Source organism: Geotrypetes seraphini, chromosome 15 (assembly GCF_902459505.1).
Source record: "Geotrypetes seraphini chromosome 15, aGeoSer1.1, whole genome shotgun sequence".
Lineage (NCBI taxonomy): Eukaryota > Metazoa > Chordata > Amphibia > Gymnophiona > Dermophiidae > Geotrypetes > Geotrypetes seraphini.
The window spans coordinates 17,820,523-17,844,063 of record NC_047098.1 but is presented as its reverse complement, the minus strand read 5'-3'; the positions used below and the strand labels follow the sequence as shown (position 1 = coordinate 17,844,063).

General features: G+C 42.2%; 1 protein-coding gene across 7 annotated transcripts in view; it reads left to right on the top strand.

Annotated features, from left to right (window-relative positions):
- PLCH2 (phospholipase C eta 2) overlaps window positions 1-23,541 on the top strand; it is a 599,022-nt gene that overhangs the window by 467,408 nt on the left and 108,073 nt on the right. For all 7 annotated transcript variants that reach the window (XM_033921959.1, XM_033921954.1, XM_033921956.1 and 4 more), the window contains 4 exons: window positions 1,100-1,303; window positions 6,565-6,685; window positions 13,931-14,102; window positions 19,317-19,424. In XM_033921959.1, coding sequence (XP_033777850.1) covers window positions 1,100-1,303; window positions 6,565-6,685; window positions 13,931-14,102; window positions 19,317-19,424 — 605 coding nt within the window. The remainder of the gene's footprint in view (window positions 1-1,099; window positions 1,304-6,564; window positions 6,686-13,930; window positions 14,103-19,316; window positions 19,425-23,541) is intronic.

Sequence of the window (23,541 nt, the reverse complement as noted above, 5' to 3'; positions counted from 1 at the left end):
ATATATCAACATTTTTAATGACATTTATCTTACTATTCAGTGATTTTTCTAGTTCTGCACTCCCAATTGTTTTTCTTTCCTTCTAGAATTAAGCTACACTGGAGTGTAGGTTCCTCTTGGGCTTTTCCTAAGAGTTGAAATGTTCTGTCATCTAATACCTCGGTTTGTAAAGTTCAGCAACCGGGTGGCAAATGATAACCTTTCATTTTTTAATTCTTTATTGATTTTTAATCAAAAACAGTGTCATACAAATGAAAGAACAAAATATATTTCACATATTACACTATTATCTATACAGGTAACATAAATATCATTCAATAATTTCATTTTCCGGCATATAATAATATCATAATATATCCTAATATACAATACAAATAAAGAATAAAGTTACCCAAATATCACTATCAATATTTATTCCCCTCCCTCCAACCCCCACCCCCCTGGATGTGTAAAGATAAATAAACCAAAGAAAAGAAGAGATATGATGAAAATACATTATTATGTTTTTACAAATTTAGTCAATGGGCTTCAAATTTTATTAAATACCTCACTAAAACCCCTACATTCTGCGTTAATTTGTTCGTATCTGTATGTAGTACACACATTCACCCACCAAAATGTATAATTAATTCTATCATGGTTTTTCCAATTACTTGTAATCAATTGAATGGCTATACCTGTTAGGATCATAAATATATATATTGGAAGTCAATTTGGGGACAAATAAATTTAGTACTAGATTCAAATGTTCCAATGTCATATGAGGCTATAATTTGTGGAACAATTTTACATGTGAAACCCACTCTAGATAAATATAATGGTAGCCTTTCATATTGGAGTAGGTTTTAACGGAGATTTTGGCAGTAGGAACCCAAGCACAGTACCGGGTAGAGCTTTGGATTCTTGCCCAGAAATAGCTAAGAAGAAAACATTAAAAAATTTAAATTGAATCAGGTTGGGCAGACTGGATGGACCATTCGGGTCGTTATCTGCCGTCATCTACTATGTTATATAATGTTTGATTTAATTTCAAGTGTTACTAGAAGAAGGTAGACCTTCAGGTAAATGTTAACCCAGAATACAATTGCTTCCCCCATAGGGTTTACGAACTACACACGAAGTCCGGCGGGAGACATTTTTAACCCAGACCACTACCAAGTCAACCAGGATATGTCTCTTCCACTGTGTAACTACTACATTGCGTCTTCCCATAACACGTACTTGATGGGTGATCAGCTGATGTCGCAGTCTAGAGTAGACATGTATGCCTGGGTGCTTCAGGCAGGCTGCCGCTGTGTGGAAGGTAAGAAGGCACGGAGATCTGTCAGACTCCTTAAGTGTTGCGTTAAGATGCATCCTATATAATAAAATGCTAGCCGCGCATGCGCACTCAGACCTGCGTGATCTAATGTCATCAATGACGCGACAGATAGACTCAACGGCAGAAGAAAGCCGCGAACCAGCCTGTTTAGCGTGCTGCGGCTGCCAACGCTGGAGGGAGGTTTGCTATTAAAGTCATCTCGCCGGGAGGGTCTCAAAGTCAGCGGGGGTTGGGCTGGGAGGGGAGAGAACCGTCTGTCTCGGGTGCTTCAGGCAGCAGCAGCGTTTACAATTCGCTGCTGTTGCGGCTTCAGGCCTTCCTCTCTGGCGGGTCCTGCCTACTTCCTGTTTTCATGAACACGGGACCCGCCAGAGAGGAAGACCTGAAGCCAGCAACAGCAATGAATTGTGAATGCTGCTGTTCCCCGATGAAGTAGTTGAAGGAGGAAAGTGAGCACAGGGGAGATTGGCTTGGAGGGAAGAACAGATGGCAGGGCATGGAGGGAAGGAGGAAGGTATGCCAGACCAAGGGAAAAGGAAAGAGGAGATGGAGAGAGGCCATATGGCACAGAGAGAGAGGGGGCGCACACTGGATGGAAAGAGAAGAGAGGGCAACATAGAGGGTGAACAGTATTCTAGCACCCGTTAATGTAACGGGCTTAAAGATTAGTATTATTATAATCTGATAAATTCTTATGGGGGGTAACATCATTTATTATGTAGCCTCAAGAGTAAACTGTAATTGATTCAAGAATACAGCTGTCAGGCTAATTTTTAACCTGAAAAAAAAAATCAGATCATGTTACTCCTTTTTATCGGACAGTGCACTGGCTTCCCGAAGAAGCCAGGGTTGTATTCAAGTTTGGATCACTATGTTGCAAAGCGCTGTACGGTCTTACCGCAAATGACCTGAAGGATCACTTTGAATTGGCTACATCAAAACGGTCCCAACGCCTTCTATCTTATTTCACGTTCCCTTTTGTTAAGGAATGTCGATACAAAAATTTTTTTGACAGGTTATTGTCGTTTCAGGCAGCAATCGGAGACAAGGAATTCAGTCGGTTAATAGGTAATGCTGCATTGTATGAACATTTTGGGAAACTCTTGAAAGCCTATTTATTTGATAAATTTCTTTAATTAGGACGTGATAATCTGTCACTTTGTGTAATTCCTGTGATTGTCTCGGATTCTTAAAGCTGTGAACCGCAATGAACTAAATCAGGTTATGTGGTATATAAATGATTATGTGAAAAAAAATGTAAAAAAAAAATAATAATCAGCCTGCGGTGATCACTGGTTTTGTTTTTTTTTTTGGTTAAAATGTGGCCTGACATAGGGGTTGTATTAGAGAATGGCATGGGGACAAATTTGTCCCCGTCCCGTCCCTGTGAGTTTTGTCGCTGCCCCATTCCTGTAACCTCCGCCTTAACCGCACAAGCCTCGAACACTTATGATTTTAAAGTGTCTGAGGCTTGTGCAGATGAGGACGGTGCTTAGGCATTGGTGGAATGAGGCATTATGACATCACAATCTGAGCTCTAGAATGTTGCTACTTATGATTTTAAAGTGTTTGAGGCTTGTGCGGATGAGGACGGAGCTTAGGCATTGGTGGAATGAGGCATTATGACATCACAATCTGAGCTCTAGAATGTGGCTACTTAGGATGTTAAAGTGTCTGAGGCTTGTGCGGATGAGGACGGAGCTTAGGCATTGGTGGAATGAGGCATTATGACATCACAATCTGAGCTCTAGAATGTGGCTACTTAGGATGTTAAAGTGTCTGAGGCTTGTGCGGATGAGGACGGAGCTTAGGCATTGGTGGAATGAGGCATTATGACATCACAATCTGAGCTCTAGAATGTGGCTACTTATGATTTTAAAGTGTTTGAGGCTTGTGCGGATGAGGACGGAGCTTAGGCATTGGTGGAATGAGGCATTATGACATCACAATCTGAGCTCTAGAATGTGGCTACTTATGATTTTAAAGTGTTTGAGGCTTGTGCGGATGAGGACGGAGCTTAGGCATTGGTGGAATGAGGCATTATGACATCACAATCTGAGCTCTAGAATGTGGCTACTTATGATTTTAAAGTGTTTGAGGCTTGTGCGGATGAGGACGGAGCTTAGGCATTGGTGGAATGAGGCATTATGACATCACAATCTGAGCTCTAGAATGTGGCTACTTATGATTTTAAAGTGTTTGAGGCCTGTACAGATGAGGACAGAGCTTGCAGGAATGGGGCAGGGACAGGAAAAGAACTCGCGGGGATGGGACGGGAAAATGAGTTCCCGCGGGGAAGGGGAAAAATTTGTCTCTGTGTCATTCTCTAGTTTGTAAACCTGGATATCCAATGCCAAGTCATAGCTAGATATTGGCCACTGAATATCCAGATGTTCAATGGCCACCCATTGATTTGTGCATGGGCAATATTCAGACTAGTACCCAGATAAAGCTGGGCAGCCTTTTTGCTGTCCTAATTGTATGAAATGTTTTTGTTTTCAGAAATTCTGTATGTTATTGGTGTAATCTACCTAAAGCAAGGGTAGGGAAGTCCGGTCCTCGAGAGCCGTATTCCAGTCGGGTTTTCAGGATTTCCCCAATGAATGTGCATGAGATCTATTTGCAGGCACTGCTTTCAATGCATGTTCATTGGGGAAATCCTGAAAACCCGACTGGACTATGGCTCTCGAGGACCGGAGTGCCCTATCCCTGACCTAAAGCTATTGAGATTTTGCAGGCCACAAGTGTTTTCAATAAATAAAAATTAAATAAACTCCTGATAATTGGCCACTTAGTGGACTGAATATTGCTGCTTAACTGGATAACTCCCAGCTCTGCCCAGACTTCATCCCTGGATAGCCTTGGCGTTACCTGGATAATGCCGAGGCAGTTTGGATTTTCGCAGCAATATTCAAGACTTTGCTCATTTAGAACAGTCGCTAATCTCTTGCAGCGTCATAGAGAGAAGAACCATCAACTCGGTTGTGATGTGTGTATACTGTATGTACTTGTATTGCAAGACGTTGCTTGCGTATCGAGTTAAAATTTAATAAAATGTTTTGCTTTTCTTGCAAAACACTTGCAAACCAAGTTACTTGAAGCATGGAAAAAATAACAAATGACAAAAAGCACATTTTGTTCATTTTGGCAAAGGACACAAAACAACATAATGAAAAACATGGGTGTCTTTTAACGTCATTTTCAAACGAGAACACACCTCTATATAGGGACAACAAATTCTGCATCTAGAACCCTGGCTTTTGTGTCCTAATCACTTTCTTTTCCGCTTTCCTCTTGTGTCACCGCCTGGAAAGCATAGTGAGTCAGCTGTGGCCACTCTGCTGCCTTGTGTTGCCAAACATTTCATTTCAAATCTTGCTAGCCTCCTCGAGTGTAGTTTCAGACTGCTGGCTTTGCAGCTCAGACAGAAGTATTTGATCTGAAATTCCATTCACAGTTTCAACCCTGTTTTTCTTCCACCAGTCTTTTTTTTTTTTTTTTTTCCTTTTTAAATGTGTGTCAGGAGCAGCTTGCACTGCGATGCGCTTCACTGAGCCTTGCCAAGAAAGTGAATGTTTTTAGACAGCTGAATCTCAGGGGATATTTCAAGATTACCTTCTTTCAAGCATTGAAATGTAAACCATTTGGGTCACAAAAAAAATAAAAATAAATATTGATAGAAGCAAGAAGAGAAATTGTCCAGTTGTTCATGGAGTAGCCTTATTCTAACCTACACTGCAGGGCATGTATATTCTTGGGCTATGAAAGACAGTTATAAATGTGGCCGAATAAATGAATATGTTTCGAAGCTCCCTAAGTGAAAATTGTGCAAGTGTTTTAAAATGATGATAAAAGACACCCACGATATTTGCTGTGTTGTTTTGTATCCTTTGCCATTTGAAGTGACACAAAACTAGCAAAACACGGTTTTAGGTTAGGGATCTTCAGCTTGGAAAAGGGAGCGATGAGGGATATAACTGAAGTCTATAACATATTGAGTGGTGTAGAATGGGTGAAACAGAATCCATTTTTCACCCTTTCAAAAATTATAAACACTAGGGGGCACTCAATGAAGTTGCATGGAAATACTTTTAAAACAAATAGGAGGAGATACTTTTTCGCTGAACGAATAGTTAAGCTCTGGAACTCGTTGCTGGAGGATATAGTAATAGCAGTTAGCATAGCTGGGTTTAAAAAAAAATGATTTGGACATGTTCTTGAAGGAAAAGTCCATGGTCTGCTTTTGAGATAATCTATAAACAAGTATCCCCAGTGGTAATGATTGAAAATAGAAACAAGCTAACATACCACTATAACCAAAAAGCGCATCACGCTATTTTACCACGGCCTCAGAACTGGAGCCTACGCATAATATGTTTATCACAAACTCGGGTGATCAGCGTAGCAACTTAGTTCCCTGCTCCAATCATTGACCGCTTAAACTTAAAACGTGTAAACTTTAATAATTTAATCCTTAAATATTTCTTATAGAAAATTTTTTTTTTATAATATATAATTTTAGCTCTTTTTGTAAAAACCGCCTCAGTATCAGTGCAATTTTGTCCACATTATTTAATATGCGTATATGCACTACTCAAGGATTTGAAAAGATGACAAGCTACTTATCTTAAACAACGCTTGTCTCTGGATACATTTTTCAAGCAGTGCTCAAGTATTGCACAAGCCGTATTGCACAAGCCGTGTTGCACAAGCACTGCTTGAAAAATGTATCCAGAGACAAGCGCTGTTTAGGATAAGTAGCTTGTCATCTTTTCAAATCCTTGAGTAGTGCATATACGCATATTAAATAATGTGGACAAAATTGCACTGATACTGAGGCGGTTTTTACAAAAAGAGCTAAAATTATATATTATAAAAAAAAAATTTTCTATAAGAAATATTTAAGGGTTAAATTATTAAAGTTTACACGTTTTAAGTTTAAGCGGTCAATGATTGGAGCAGGGAGCTAAGTTGCTACGCTGATCACCCGAGTTTGTGATAAACATATTATGCGTAGGCTCCAGTTCTGAGGCCGTGGTAAAATAGCGTGATGCGCTTTTTGGTTATAGTGGTATGTTAGCTTGTTTCTGCTTTTGAGATAGACATGGGGGGATCAGTAGCATGAAATGCTACAACTATTTGGATTTCTGGATTGGCCACTGTTGAAAATAGCATACTGGGCTAGAGGGACAATTAGTATGATCCAATATGACCCTAATTTCTTGCTTTCTCCTGTCTTGCAGTTGACTGTTGGGATGGACCAGATGGAGAGCCAATTGTACACCATGGCTACACCTTAACTTCCAAGATCCTCTTTAAAGATGTTATTGAAACTCTTAACAAATATGCCTTCATCAAGAATGAGTAGGTACCCTTCAGGCCCACTCCGCAGTCTAACTCTGCTCAATTTATTTTTAACAGAGACTAGCAATTCTTCAGTTCCATGGTGGTTTAGCCCAGCAAAGCCTTAAATTTTAAGAGTTTTGATTGCTATATACCACAAAATCAAAATATATGTGATAAAGTGTTCCTACATAGATATAGCAGGTAGATTTCTATATGAGGCTCATGATGATTTGGCTTAAAGTAGGGGATGACTGTCAGGGAACTGGGCCCCCTGGGCAGTAAAGCTTCTGGACTGTCTCCCCCACCCCCCACCCCTCCCTTATAGCAGAAGCAGTAGTTCCTTTCAGCTGTCTTCCACTGAGCTTGCGTCCTTCCCTTGCTAAAGTAGGAAGCTGCTTGAGAAGGAGGTGGGAGTTGAGAGCAGGCCGCAAGCTTGGCGGCAGACAGCTGGTGGGAAGTGCTGGGCCCTCCAATTTCTCTGGGCCCTTGAGCACTGCTCCTTTGCCCATATGGTCGGTCTGCTCCTGGCTTAAAGTGCACGAATGGTCATTGATGGAAAAGGATGAGGTACGTGGGTCGTATCACTTTGTGCATTTGTTTTAAAACAATACTGAAAGCAACATGTTGACATGTTCACAGTATAGAGTCTTAAGGAGCCTCTTTCATTATAGTTTTACTTAATTAATATTGTCCCTTTCTCAGTCAACCAACCTGTAACTCCTGCTGATTAGCTCTACCTAATTAACGTCTTGCTGTTTCTGACTAAAAACACCATCTATTTTTTTCCTCTGGTCTGTTTGTCTACTTATCTAAATTGTAGCTAGAAGGAGCAAAAACTGTCTATTATATGTCTCTGTAAAGCACTGTGTTAATAATGCATGGACAGTGAGGGAGTGTGTTCAGGGTGGTGAGGGAATAAAAGGTGACAGTGTAGCAGGTAAATAAAACAAAAAAGTGTAGAGTAAAAGGGAAGGAGAGAACTGCAGTGAAGATAAGCCAGTAGACCTCATGGGAGAATAGAATAGCGGCAAGGAGGGAAGGTGGAAGGAGGTGTATAAATGAGGGCTTAGAAAAGAGACGGCTGAGGGTAGATAGGATTGAAGTGCACAAAATCCTGAGTGGAGCAGAACGGGTACAAGTGGATCGATTTTTCACTCCGTCAAAAATGACAAAGACTAGCACACGCGAGGAAGGCACAGGGAAATACTCTTAAAACCAATAGGAGGAAATATATCTTTTCACTCGGAGAATAGTTAAGCTCTGGACCGTGTTGCCAGAGGTTGTGATAAGAGCGGATAGCGTAGCTGGTTTTAAGAAAGGTTTGGACAAGTTCCTGGAGGAAAAGTGCACAGTTTATTATTGAGAAAGACATGGGGGAAGCCACTGCTTGGCCTGGATCGGTAGAATGGAATGTTGCTACTCTTTGGGGTTCTGGAATCTTGCTATTCTTTAGAATTCTGAATGAAATGTTGCTACTTCTTGGGTTTTGGCCAGGTGCTAGTGACCTGGATTGGCCACCATGAGAATGGGCTACTGGGCTTGGTGGACCATTGGTCTGATCCACTAAGGCTATTCTTATGTTCTTATAAAGAGGAAGGGACAGAAATTAGAGAGAGAGCATAGTAAGAGACAGTATGTCCACTACATTTCCACCAACTATTTCCACCCTCCTCCTTTCTGCTATTCTGTTCTTTTGTGAGGTCTACTGGCTTATCTTCACTTCACCACTACACTGTCACCCTGAACAACAATTGATAGAGTATAAATAGTAATTAATGGAAATTGTTGGCTGTCCCAGAGTTAGAGGTTTGCTTATCTTACCATCAGGAGAAGTGTTTTCCCTGAAAGCACCAGAAGTGTAGAATGTTCTCCTGTGTTTATTGTGGCGTGAAAGGGGGTTATCTCGCTGTTAAAGAAACAGATTGAAGACCCGCGTGTCCCAGGGTGCTTTCGCTGAAACCCTCATGTGGATTGCAAGTTGATAGACTATGGGCTGATTTATTGCAAACAGACTATGATGGAAGCATGATTGTTTTAAATATTAATTTATTTAGACAGCACAAAAAACTATTGTTGGATCCGCCATGTAAATGTTTGAATGAATAAATAGGGTCTGATGCATTGGAGCAGGAGAGAATAGGCAACCTGGATAAGCCACAGAGTCTTCACCTACCTTGTTTCTGTATATCTCAACTTCTAATTTAAAAAAAGGTTGAAGGAGCTTCCAATAAAGGTGGATTTGGTCTGGGTGCATATCGCTATTATGTAGGTGATTAAGATCTTTCAGCAGTTAACTGTTGTCATCTAAAGAAACAAAATACGCCAGTGACTATACACTTAAAATGGGTAATATAAGAACATAAGAATTGCTGCTGCTGGGTCAGACCAGTGGTCCATCGTGCCCAGCAGTCCGCTCCCACGTCGCCCCCTAAGTCAAAGACCAGTGCCCTAACTGAGACCAGCCCTACCTGCATATGTTCTGGTTCAGCAGGAACTTGTCTAACTTTGTCTTGAATCCCTGGAGAGTTGTTTTCCCCTATAACAGCCTCCGGAAGAGCGACCCAGTTTTCTACCACTCTCTGGGTGAAGAAGAACTTCCTTACGTTTGTACGGAATCTATCCCCTTTCAACTTTAGAGAGTGCCCGCTCGCTCTCCCTACCTTGGAGAGGATGAACAACCTGTCCTTATCTACTAAGTCTATTCCCTTTTAGTATCTTGAATGTTTCGATCATGTCCCCTCTGTCTCCTCTTTTCAAGGGAGAAGAGGCCCAGTTTCTCTAATCTCTCGCAGTATGGCAACTCCTCCAGCCCCTTAACTATTTTAGTCGCTCTTCTCTACTTTTGAGTAGTACCGTGTCCTTCTTCATGTATGGCATCCAGTGCTGGATGCAGTATTGCAGGTGGGGGCGTACCATGGCCCGGTACAGCAGCATGGTAACCTTCTCCGATCTGTTCGTGATAAGAACATAAGAACATAAGAATTTGCCTCTGCTGGGTCAGACCAGAGGTCCATCACACCCAGCAGTCCACACCCGCGGTGTCCCATCAGGCCCACGACCTGTCAGGTTATCTTATTTAGCCCTATAGCCCATCAGGTCCATGACCTGTCAAGTTATCTTGCTTTAGCCCTATAGCCCCCTTGTTTTTATCTATACTCTTTCCATTCTCATATCTACCCCTATCTGTATCCCTCAATCCACTGATCCGTCAGGAATCCATCCAATCCCTCTTTGAATCCCCGTAGTGTACTCTGCCCGACCACTTCCTCCGGGAGCGCGTTCCATGTGTCCATAACCCTCTGTGTGAAGAAGAACCTCCTGTCATTGGTTCTAAACTTGTCCCCTTCCAGTTTCTCCGAGTGCCCTCTTGTGCTTGTGGTTCCCCGTAGTTTGAAGAATCTATCCTTGTCTACCTTCTCCATGCCCTTCATGATCTTGAAAGTTTCTATCATGTCTCCCCTAAGCCTCCTCTTTTCCAGGGATAAGAGCCCCAGCTTGTCCAGCCTGTCAGCGTATGAACAGTCCTCCATACCATTTACCATTTTCGTAGCTCTTCTCTGGACCTTCTCAAGCATCGCCATGTCTTTCTTGAGGTACGGCGACCAATATTGGACGCAGTACTCCAGATGCGGGCGCACCATTGCACGATACAGTGGCATGATGACTTCCATCGTCCTGGTTGAAATTCCCTTCTTAATGATGCCCAGCGTTCTGTTAGCTTTCTTCGAGGCCGCTGCACATTGCACTGATGATTTCATTGTTGTATCCACCAGCACACCCAAGTCTTTTTCAAGATTACTCTTCCCCCCAGCAATGTTCCCCCCATTTTGTAGCTGTACCTCGGGTTCCTTTTCCCTATATGCATGACCTTGCATTTTTCTATGTTAAAGCACATTTGCCATTTGTTTGCCCACTCTTCCAGTTTGCTTAGGTCCCTTTGCAGGTCTTCACACTCCTCTGTGTTCCTAACTCAGAGTTTGGTGTCATCTGTAAATTTTATAACTTCACACTTCGTCCCCGTTTCCAAGTCGTTGATAAATTTATTGAATAGCAGTAGTCCCAGGACCAACCCCTGCGGAGCACCGCTCGTGACCCTCTGCCAGTCAGAGTATTGGCCCTTCACTCCAACCCTTTGTTTTCTGCCGGCCAACCAGTGCCTGATCCATCTGTGTACATCCCCTCCCACCCCGTGGTTCCACAGCTTCTTAAGTAGCCGCTCATGAGGCACCCTTTCTTAATCATTCCTAGCATTCTGTTCGCCCTTTTTGCCACTGCCGTGCATTGCACGGACGGCTTCATCGACTTGTCGACCAGTACTCCCAAGTCTCTTTCCTGGGGCGTCTCTCCAAGTACCACCCCGGACATCCTGTATTTGTGTATAAGATTTTTGTTACCGACTTGCATCACCTTACACTTACCACATTGAACCTCATTTGTCATGTTGCGGCCCATTTCTCGAGCATGTTTATGTCACGTTGCAGATCCTCGCAATCCTCCTGCGATACAGCTTAGGCATAATGTAATGTAGAAGAGGATGTCTGGTGGATGAGTGAGTGAGTACCAAGCCACACAATGCTACTAAAGTTCTGTACTGAAAATGAAAATGAAATCCTGGTTTTCTATTATTTTTAAACATCTAAAAGACAGAAGACCTTGTTCTCTTGAAGAACCTTATTCCACTCATCTGGTATTGCATAATTGCATGAGAAATGGGAAAATAGCAGACAGATGTACTGACTCCAATCTAAATTATTTCTGTCTATTGTCTCGGTGAAAATTCTAAAATAAACACCCACTTAAATGTCACTAAATGGCAAACGATTGTAGCAGTTCAGGTTAAAATCAATCTGTAGCATTATTCAACGTTTTTTTTTTGTTTTTTGTTTTTTAAATAGCACATGATATTCATCAGGTAAAATAGGCTTTGAATAAATCAGCTCTTGAATACGTTAGAATCGCATTTCTACCCTTGTATTCCTTCAAATTGCAGACGGATGGGTTCTAAGCATGAAGAACAAAAACCAAAGTTCAATAGCTAAGGAAGAGGACACAGCGGGGTATGGAAAATGATTGAATAGAGAAAAGTCAAGTAACGGCGGAGCTGAAGAGATTTTGCACGATATTCAGCCTATTTAAATAGCCAAGAATGGCTTCTGGCTTGTTAAATATTATTTAGCTGGATAAGTTTAAAAACTGCTGACTGCCACAGGCTGAATATCGATCGGGTTTTTTTGCTGAAAAATAATTTTTTTTTACTACAGTAAATTACAGCTGTGTCAGCCGTGACTAGCCCAAAAATGCAAACTAGCTTCTTGTTGAGGGGGATAGTTTGCATAAGATGAATTTGAGCCAGTCTTTCTTCCTGAAGATCTTTTGAGCCATCACTTAGGGCTCCTTATACAAAGGTGCGCTAGCATTTTTAGCGCACGCACCAGATTAGTGCACGCTAGAGCGCACGCTAGCCGAAAAACTACCACCTTCTCAAGAGGAGGCGGTAGAGGCTAGCGTGCTCTATTCCGCGTGATAAGGCCCTAACGCACCTTTGTAAAAGCAAACCTTAAATTCCACCACTCTAATAACCCGAACTTATTCTCAGTACATATTCTGATGTTGGGGTTTAAATTACGTTGCAATAATTTTTATTGGTAAATATCAAGATGTAGAAAACATATAACAAGCACAGCAAAATGCAATAATTCTCCATCAAATGGCACAAAAGACCATAATGGTCCATCACAATAAAGACTGCCCATTTTTAACCAATGGAACTCTACACAAATCACTCCACCGTCCCAAAAATCCCCCCCATCCCTCATAGATTGTTTTGTGTTGAGTAAAGTTTTTCAGGGAGGGCATTCTAGAATATGGAGGATACTTCAGAGAAGGTTCACTGGCGGGTGTCATAGCTCATGATGTTCTTTGGTGAGGGTGTGGTTAGGGTTACTCCTTGAGAGGACTTTAGACATCTTGCAGTTATATAAAAGGGTCAGAGAAGGGTTATGAAAATGAAAAAAAAAAGGGATAGGACGCCTTGCCTATGAGGAAAGGCTAAAGTGGCTAGGGCTTTTCAGTCTGGAGAAAAGATGGCTCAGGAGATATCTGATAGTGATCTATAAAATACTGAGTGGAATGGAGTGAGTCGCTTGTTGACTCTTTCTGAAAATACTAGGAGTGGGGGCATGCGATAGAACTACCTACTAAATAGTAGATTTAAAACAAACTGGATAAAACATTTCTTCACTCAACAGGTACTTAAAGTCTAGAATTTGTTGCTGGAGAATGTGATACAAGTCAGTTGGATAGCAGGGTTTAAAAAAAGGTTTGGATAATTTCTTAAAGAGAAGTCCATAAGCCATTATTGAGATGGCTTGGACAATCCATTGCTTATTCCTAGGATACTATTTGGGATCTTGCTAGGTACTTGGGACCTGGGTTGGCCACTGTTGGATACAGAATACTGGGCTTGATGGACCTGCATTCTGTCCCAGTATGGCAACTCATATGTTCATATGTTCTTAAGTACTCTGGCCCATTTCCTTTAAGAGCCGTACTGGTAGCTAGTGATGATTTTGCAAAAATGGTATTATGAGATTGTTTTTGCTAGAACATTCTGAATCTATTAGAGCAGTGGTGTAAACCCTTTGTAGTCAGACCTGTGTAGAGTGCATTACAGTAATCCAATTTTGATAGTATAAACCATTGTGAGGAATTTTTTTTTTTTTAACTCAACTGATGATTTACAGAGTGCTTGGAACTGAATTTCTTTAGGCTATAAATTTTCTCTTATATGCTAATTTATATGCTAATTTATATGCTACTTATATATGCTAATTTACCCCATCTTTTACTAACGCATAGCGCCGGCAGCAGCGGTAACTGCTCCGGCACTCATAGAATTTCAAAGAGCGCCATAGCAGTTACTGCCCCTGCCAGCGCTAAAACCCGCGCTATGCGTTAGTAAGGGGGTTAGTAATATTTAGAATATTTTTAGGTTGATATTTGTTGCTGGTGGCTTTGCTCAGCCAAAACTTTAGAACCTGATAGCAGAGCTATATACGTAAGGAATTATACTATAGGTATGACCTGATTCTGCCCCTCAGGTTTTGTTTGGTGGCAGCCTTTTCTGTGAAAAGTAGTTTTATATTTAGATATCATGATTTATTTTTTTTTTTAGACTGGTAAATTGTATTATTGATTCATTTCAGACTTCAGATGTGTTTCATCAATTTCAGCTTCAGAAACTTCTATCTTTCCTTTTGGCAGATATCCAGTTATCTTATCCATTGAGAACCACTGCAGTGTTCTCCAACAGAAGAAAATGGCTCAATATTTGATAGAAATCTTAGGAGATAAATTAGACCTCTCCTCTGTGTTTAATGAAGATTCCACTACACTTCCATCACCTGAGAGCCTGAAAAGCAAAATATTAGTTAAGGTAACATACTTCCTTTTTTTTTACTTTAGAGTTACTAAATATGTAGGGACAATCTGATTAGCCTGCTTTCCTACCCCATTGCATGCTGGGACTTGTAGTTCATTTCTTAATATAGTAAGCGTTTAAGTCACAACATAGAATGTTTGTAAAACAAGGACCAACTTTGCGTAAATAGGTTCTGTAGTATACACTTCTCCCTCCGTATTCACGGTGGTTACGGGTGGGACATAGCCGCAAATTATGGAAAAAACGCAAATAATTTTTTGTATGTTGTTTGCATTTTTTTGTAACAGCCAGCATTTTTGATATTGAAACTGCGAGTAACTTTTTCCCATCTCTCCCTCTCCAGTCCACCAACTCCCCAATGCAAAGTTTGGCTGAGGGCGCCCTAGTCCCTGCTAATGAATGAAGGAACGAAGTTCAGCTGCTCCACGGATCCTTTGTCTCCTCTGAGTGTGGCTCCACCTGAGCTTCAGACACTCAACGCAGGGAGCGGGACCTCAGCCCGCCCTTTCCCGCATGAGGATTGGAGATCCGAACCGAGCCTGAAGCTGCTGTCACTTACCCTGAGTGGCCCATGCTTCCCTCCCGCTGTTCTTGACACTGGCGTTCCTCTTGCGAGACTTGAGCCGTTGTCACTTACCCCAAGTAGCTCATGCTTCCCTCCCGCTGCTCTTCTTGGCACTGATAGAAGTCAAGCAGCAAATTTCAGGCTGGGAAGCAGCGATTTTGTGGGTGAAAGCATGGAAGCAGTGATTGTCTGAGTGAATGTTGGTATGCACTAAACTTTTTTATCGGTACTCATGATGTAATTTGGGGGGAGGAATCAGCATGCGAGAAATCGCAAATAAGCGAAACCGTGAGTCCTGAAACCGCAAATATGGAGGGAGAAGTATTTTGAAGTAACATATATTGTTTATTGAAAGCATCTATACCACTACTAATGACTGAGTTAATTCAGAGTGGTTTACATGAGCTTCTGTAATGGTGTTACAATACATAGTTAGCTTTTTATGAGATGGTTTTCAAAACAGACACATTTATACCATAATCAATCTTCCTTCGTATATGCACACATACTATAATATGAGGGTCATTTCATAAATAATGCACACTATTTTTTTTTTTTTAATTTACAAGTATATTAGAATGAAGTTTTGGTGGTGGGGTCTCATATAACTTGTTATATAGAGCACCTCCACCTTTATATGTTCTCTACATTAGGCCAATTTTTCATTCATAGAATAGTTAAGCACTGGAACGTGTTGCCAGAGGTTGTAGTAAAAGCGGATAGCGTAGCTGGTTTAAAAAAAAAAAGATTTGGACAAATTCCTGGAGGAAAAATCCATAGTCTGTTATTAGGATATGGGGGAAGCCTCTGGGTTGGCCACCATGAAAACGGGCTACTGGGCTTGATGGACCATTGGTCTGACCCAGTAAGGCTAGTCTTACGTTCGTATGTTCTGCCAGATTAATGCAGTTTCTCCTTTTTAAAGTTCCCCTCTTACATCATATCACTAGAGTTGTACTTTCAGTTTTGTGAAGGGTAAAACCAAGACTGGCCGAGCCTCGCTTGTATTTAGTCCTTTTAATTTCAAATACAAGATGCTCTCATCGGTGGCGTAACGAGGGTGAGCTGCGCCTGGGGTAGCGAAGCCCCTCCCCTACCCCTTCCCCCCACCTGCTCCACCCCTTTCCTGTACCTTTTTAACTTCAGCGCGAGCAGCCACCAACTTATTGTCCGTGTCGGCTTCAGCGCTCTCTCCGATGTTACTTCCTAGGCGCGGGTCCCAGAAGTGATGTCAGAGCACGCGCCAAAGCTGACGCGGACAGCAAATTGATGGCCGCTCGTGCCAAAGTTTAAAAGATATGGGGGTAGGGAAGGGGCGTGCGTGCAGCAGGGGGAGGAGTGGGAGGAGGGGTGCCGGTGTCCCAAGCAAGATGGCGCCCAGGGCGGACCGCCCCCCTCGCTCCTCCTCCTACTCATTCTGTTGTCTTGAGTCAGTAAGATGGCTCTAGTGATTTTTGCCTCATCCCTGCCCACCTGCATAGATGGAGCATAGACGATGGCGTAATAAAGATACATCAAGGAGCAGGCTAAGCCGGGGAATGTCTTTTCCTTATTTTGCCATGTAGTAGGCCTTGAATATTTTTTTTAAAGGTGGGGCAATTTACATAAAACATAACCTTTGTGTTTATTGATTTTAAAAAAATGCAGCTATGTTTTTCCTGCGAGGTTTGCACCAAACCAATAATCATATTCAAACCAGGGTCATCATTTTACTTTGATATTTCCTCCCCCCCCTCCCGAGAAATAAAAAGCAGCTGCATAGATTTACAGTTGCTCTTTCTGCGGCTTGTGTATCCTTTAGAAATATCATGCATGGATTTGAAAATGTCATCTAGCCATAATTCTCTCCTCCAACCTAACCCCGTCTCTATAAAGGCCCCCCCCCCGGCAAAGCAGGAAAGGTTATGTGAGTTGCATGCACCTATGTCTACCTGCCTTGAGGGTGGCCAGTTTTCAGACGAGCAATTGTTCCAAATAAAATGCTATTTCACCTGCGGAAATAGCTTTCATTAGTGCCTGTTCTTTGAGAGCAGTCCTGCCTGTTTAAATCATGTTGATGTGGGCTTTCTTGTTGCCACCTTAACTCTATTTCCTGTTTCGCTTTTCTTTGATTTACAGCACAGTTTTTCACCCGTCAGTTGGATAATTCTTATTTAAGAAACAAAATTGTGCAACGGTTTCCTGCTGTAGGAAACAAAATATTATTTCTCGCACTTGAGCAGAAGACGACGGTTGCTGCCCAAATGGGGGAAAACTGTGTTTATAAGGACCTTGAAACAAAATTGGTTCCGGCTTCTGCTGAATTTTTTTTTTAAAAAAACCATAGAAACATAGGAAAAAAAAAAAAAAAAAAGCAGCAGAAAAGGGCTATAGCCCACCAAGTCTGCCCATTCCAAGTAACCTCCCCCCCCTGAATTTACTCCCTTAAAGATCCCACGTGAGTATCCCATTTTCTCTTAAAATCCGTCACGCTGCTGGCCTTTATCACCTGGAGTGGGAGTCTGTTTCTATAACCATAAAGCCCTATGACCTCACAATGCAGATGTAAAGAGCTTTAGCCAATAGGAAGAGGAGATGCAAATGTTAAGAGCCTTAGCCAATAGGGAGAGGAGGAGATAGTGGATGCTGTGGCCATTTGGCCTTTATCTGCCATCATAGAAACATAGAAAAAAGCAGCAGAAAGGGCTATAGCCCACCAAGTCTGCCCATTCCAAGTATCCCCTCCCCTGAATTTACTCCATTAAAGATCCCACGTGAGTATCCCATTTTCTCTTAAAATCCGTCACGCTGCTGGCCTTTATCACCTGGAGTGGGAGTCTGTTCCAATGATCCACCACTCTTTCGGTGAAGAAGTACTTCCTGGAGTCGCCATGAAACTTCCCTCCCCTGACTTTCAGCGGATGCCCTCTGCTGGTCGAGGGTCCCGTGAGCCAGAAGATATCATCTTCTGACTCGATGCGTCCCGTGATGTACTTGTACGTTTCAATCATATCTCCCCGTTCTCTTCTTTCCTCAAGTGAGTACAGCCGCAGTTTCTTTAGTCTTTCTTCATACGTGAGATCCTTGAGCCCCATGACCATCCTGGTGGCCGTTTGCTGAACCGACTCAATCCTCAGCACGTCCTTTCGGTAGTTCTGCCATTCAGGGGAATGAATAAAATTTTGGCCTTCCGAGTAAATGTCACGATTGTTTTATGCCAGGTTAAGAACATAAGAATTGCTGCTGCTGGGTTAGGGCATTAAGTCACGTTATTTGGCCCTTAACATGACTTAAACTACTACGGCCCTTAACATGACTTAAACTACTACGGCCCTTAACGTGACTTAAACTACTACGGCCCTTAAACTACTACGGCTCTTAACATGACTTAAACTACTACGGCCCTTAAACTACTACAGCCCTTAACGTGACTTAAACTACTACGGCCCTTAAACTACTACGGCTCTTAACATGACTTAAACTACTACGGCCCTTAAACTACTACGGCTCTTAACGTGACTTAAACTACTACGGCCCTTAAACTACTACGGCTCTTAACATGACTTAAACTATTACGGCCCTTAAACTACTACGGCTCTTAACAAGACTTAAACTACTACGGCCCTTAAACTACTACGGCTCTTAACATGACTTAAACTACTACGGCCCTTAAACGACTACGGCTCTTAACATGACTTAAACTACTACGGCCCTTAACGTGACTTAAACTACTACAGCCCTTAAACTACTACGGCTCTTAACATGACTTAAACTACTACGGCCCTTAACGTGACTTAAACTACTACAGCCCTTAAACTACTACGGCTCTTAACATGACTTAAACTACTACGGCCCTTAACGTGACTTAAACTACTATGGCCCTTAAACTATTACTGCCCTTAACATGGCTTAAACTACTACGGCTTTGGGGGTATATAAGAATAAAATTATTATTATTATTATTAAATGGCCCTAATGGCGCTTAACATAAAATATCACAGCAATATTTAAGTTGCCGCAGGATAGGCAGTAAGGAGATGCAAAACATGCAAATGCACATTTTGCATCTCATTACTATGCAAATACCCTAGTGCAACTTGCAGGGATCCACCACGAGTTGCATTAGGGTCACAGGAATAACGATGCTTGTGAGGTAGCTTGCAAGCAACATTATTCTCTTGCCCTGGGTTCCAACAACCTGTAATACCAGGATACTGCAGGTTGCTGAATCCCTCAGGGAATCAAGGTGAACTTTTACCAGGCCTTGATGAATTCCTCCTTATATTTTGCTAGAGTTTGTGCTGGGCTATCAAAAATGCTTTTGCTCTGATCATCAAAGCATTCAGTATCATCATCTATCCAATCCTAAATATTTTGAGCAAAATTCAATCAAATAGTTTTCACTGTAAAAAAAAATAAAATAATAATAATACTTAAGCTATACTACTAAACTTAATCTAAAAAGTTGAAAATTATGTAAGAGAAATTATAAAGTGTAGACAGGAGTGGAAGGTGTTGCATTTCAAAAACAATTTTTTAAATATTTGGTTCCTGCTCTGCTGTACCATTACATAAGCTAGAATGACCATTTTGCAAGGGGTCCCAGTCTTTGTGCATTCTTATGCCAGAAATACCTATCATCTCTTCTTTGATTCCCTTCCCAGGGGAAGAAACTTCCTGCGAACATTAGCGAAGATGCTGAGGAGGGAGATGTGTCGGACGAGGACAGCGCAGATGAGATTGAGGATGACTGTAAATTAATGAACGGAGATGTAAGTAAGAGCCACCTGCATGTAGCTTGACTCTGCTAGGTATCCCATCCCACCACCATCATCTACCTCTGCTGTGTGACCTTAAATAGATGCTTGGGTGCTTCATCTCCCTGCTTAGTTCTCTGGCCAAGGGGTAGGCCGCTCAGGTTTTCAGGATAATCCACAATAAATATCCATGAGATAGATTTGCATCTCAAGGAGGCAGTACATGCAAAGCCATCTCGTACATATTCATTGTGGATATCCTGAAAACCTGACCTGCCTGTGGCTCTCGAGGACCGTAATTGCCACATATGGAGGGGAGCTTGCTCATCACGCAGTCCGGTGCCATGTTCTGCAAAGATTGGAATGCTCGCATCAGGCCTTTGAAGACACGACGTTTGGCTATGGGCAGCCAGTGAACTGCCAATAGTGTCTGGGAGATGGTCGCGAGCGTGGAGGTTTTTTTAGAAGTCTGGATTGCTGCGTTTTGTACATTTTGGAAAAGTTGTACATTCTTTGTCCTGAGACCGTTGAGTGGCGCATTGCAGTAATCCATGCGGGAGAGGTACTAAGGCATAGAGTAGTTGGGTGAAGTCAGACATGTTGCAGGTAATAAAATGAGGTAGATGTGTATAGGTGTTTGTTATTTTTGCTGAGATACTACACTTCTCCCTTCGTATTCGCTGTGATAGGGGATTAACAGAACCGCAAATACAGAAAAACCGCAAATAACTTTTTCATATGTTGTTCGCTGTTTTCTATTAAAAACCATCATGAATATAGTGAAACTGTGAATAAACATGGTGGAAGACCTGGCCTGTTCCTGAAGGAGAGGCAAAACACGGTGAAGAAAGTGCTGGGAATCACCGATTTTCTCTATAAATGCTTGATATCGGTGATTTCTCTCTGCAAGCTGATGTAATTGGGGGAGGGGGGGGAGCCAGCAAGCTAAAAACCGTGAATAATCGAAACCGTGAATGCTGAAACCACGAGTATGGAGGAAGAAGTGTATAGTTATACAACAGAACTAGAAAGGATGAACTAATAAAGTAAACTTCACTTGAAAATATAAACTTTCAACCTGAGAGGAGCTCAGAACCTTGAAAAACAAGGTGGAATGAATGCTAATGGGGACAAGCCCCTATAGACATTTCAGTGTTCTATCATTGCATCCTCTCCCGTGTTAGAAAGAATATAGTGAACCAATTTTTCCAAAAAATTGAATTAATGTCCCAAAACAATCATGTGAACAAAATAGTAACTTCAACGTTTTTTTCAAAAATGTGAACTTAGCTTGCATGGGTGCTTCAGGAAGCTGTCTCACTCCAGCAGGCAGGAAGTGATGTAATCACGGGTGACGAGGAAGGAAGAAGTTTTCACTCAGTTCCAGCTTGTTTGGCGGCTCTCTGAAGAAGCCTTGCGGCGAAACGCGTTAGAGCCTGCTGGAGTGAGACAGCTTCCTAAAGCACCCATAAGGACCCGTAAGTTCACATTTTTGAAAAAAACGTTGAAGTTACTATTTTGTTCACACGATTGTTTTGGGACATTAATTCAATTTTTTGAAAAAATTGGTTCACTATATTCTTTCTAACACGGGAGAGGATGCAATGATAGAACACTGAAATGTCTATAGGGGCTTGTCCCCATTAGCATTCATTCCACCTTGTTTTTCAAGGTTCTGAGCTCCTCTCAGGTTGAAAGTTTATATTTTCAAGTGAAGTTTACTTTATTAGTTCTTCCTTTCTAGTTCTGTTGTATGATTCTGCTCTTTTGGGAGACATAGTTGTAAGTTTGACCCAGTAGTTTTCATTGAGAAGTGTATAGTTGACATTTGTTCTTACAGTTTTTCTGTGTTTCATGCATTTCACCTCTCTTGTTCAGCACGCATTGGTTACCCGTTGAACCTAGAATTAGTTATAAAATCCTACTGTTAACTTTTACAACACGTTTAAATAATCAACCACAGAATTCATTGATAGACTTTTAAATTCCTTACAGTCCTTCAAAATCGCTTCATTCAATGTCACAGAACCTTCTTGTTATACCATCATTAAAATCAATCAGCACGTTGCGTTCCAATAATTTTGCGGTCATCGCCCCCTTCTCTTTGGAATTTGCTGCCCAATCAGTTGCGCAGTGAATCCGCAATAAATCGATTCAAATGAAAATTTAAAACATTCTTGTTCCAGGATGCTTTTGGACAATAACTGTCTTCTTAAGGACAAAATCAAGCTTTATGGCTTTTTACCCTAACCTATTGTCTTTTTCCCTTTCATTGTGCTCTTTCAATCACGATTGTAGTTCTCTCCTCTCTCCCATATGTCTTATTATGCGTCTTTTGGTATTGTTTAGTATCCCTAACTTTTAAATTTGTTTTTATGTAATTTTTATATTGTACACTGCTTAGAAACCTGATTAAGCGGTTTAAAATTTTTTTTAATAAACTTGAAACTTTTCTCCTTACATATTGGAGTGGAAGGTACTATACAATGTACCTTCAAGTGTTTCACCCTTTGGTTTCTAACCAGTAGAAATCAGTCCAGGAAAAGCCCATAATAGAGTACTGAGGGGAATTAGACTGGGAGGTCGCATCTGTATGACTACTTAATTTACCTATGTCATATACATAATGGCCATTGGCTGTGCCTTCCTTCTGGTCATCTATAGATGAGTGATCTTGAAGTCCATTTAATGTTACCCTCCATCATTCCATTTTCTTTTGGTTAGTGACAGAAAATTAAATTTGGCATTCTGAAGTGGCCCTAGAGACACTTAAAAGGAAGGAAGGAAGTCTGAGTAATTAGTATTTGATAGATTTTATGTCTGCCAGGTTCCAATTGATGTATCGGCTTTTCCATTTTGCTAACTTACTGATATGTAGCTCCTTGGGGACTCTCTCTTGTTACTGGAGCCTAGAGAGTCTTCTTTGCCCAGCAACCAGTCATATATACATATATAGATATATGAAGACTGTGTGTGTGTATATATATATACATTATAATAATAATAACAGTTTATATACCGCAGGATATATATATATATATATGTGTGTGTGTGTATATATATATATATATATATATATCTACAGCACATATACTGCATAAACAGTATATACATATATACACTGTATATATATATCTATATATATATATCTACAGTACATATACTGCATAAACACTATATACATATTTATGATCCCTGTCGCCGTGTTTTCTGTTCTCTGGCCGAATTCTATTATAGAACACGGTGACAGGGAACACTCCGGAGCTTCCCCCCCTCCCGCCCTCACTCACCAACCACTGCCGATGCCTTCAAAGAAGCCTGGTGAGGATCACGGCCGGCTGTAGCAAACTTCACAGGCCGCACAACACCTCAGTAGCACGTTACCTCTGACGTACGCGATCGCATCGGAGGGAACGTGCTGTCAAGATGCAGAACGGCCTGTGGGGTTCGCAAAAGCCGGCCGCGATCCTCACCAGGCTGCAAACGACCATGCTGGACCGGGGGAGCAAGTAAGGGGTGCTTCTGGAGTGGGGGAGCAGGGAAGAGGGACAGGGGAAGCAGGGAAGAGGTGCTGCTGGACCGGGGGAGCAAGGAAGAGGGACAGGGAGAGCAGGGAAGAGGTGCTGCTGGACCAGGGGAACAGGGAAGTAGGACTGGGGGAGCAGGGAAGAGGTGCTGCTGGACTGGGGGAGCAGGGAAGAGGTGCTGCTGGACCGGGGGAGCAGGGAAGAGGGACAGTGGGAGCAGGGAAGAGGTGCTGCTGGACAGGGGGAGCAGAGAAGAGGGACAGGGGGAGAAGGGAAGAGGTGCTATGTGACCGGGGGAGCAAGGAAGAGGGACAGGGGGAGCAGGGAAGAGGTGCTGCTGGACCAGGGGAGAAGGGAAGAGGTGCTGCTGGATCGGGTGAGCAAGGAAAAGGGGCAGGGGGAGCAGGGAAGAAGGACAGTGGGAGCAGGGAAGAGGTGCTGCTGGACCATGGGAGCAGGGAAGTGGGACCGAGGGAGCAGGGATGAGGTGCTGCTGGATCAGGGGAGCAGGGACGAGGTGCTGCTGGACCGGGGGAGCAGGGAAGAGGTGCTGCTGGATCGGGGGAGCAAGGAAGAGGGACAGATGGGAGCAGGGAAGAAGGACA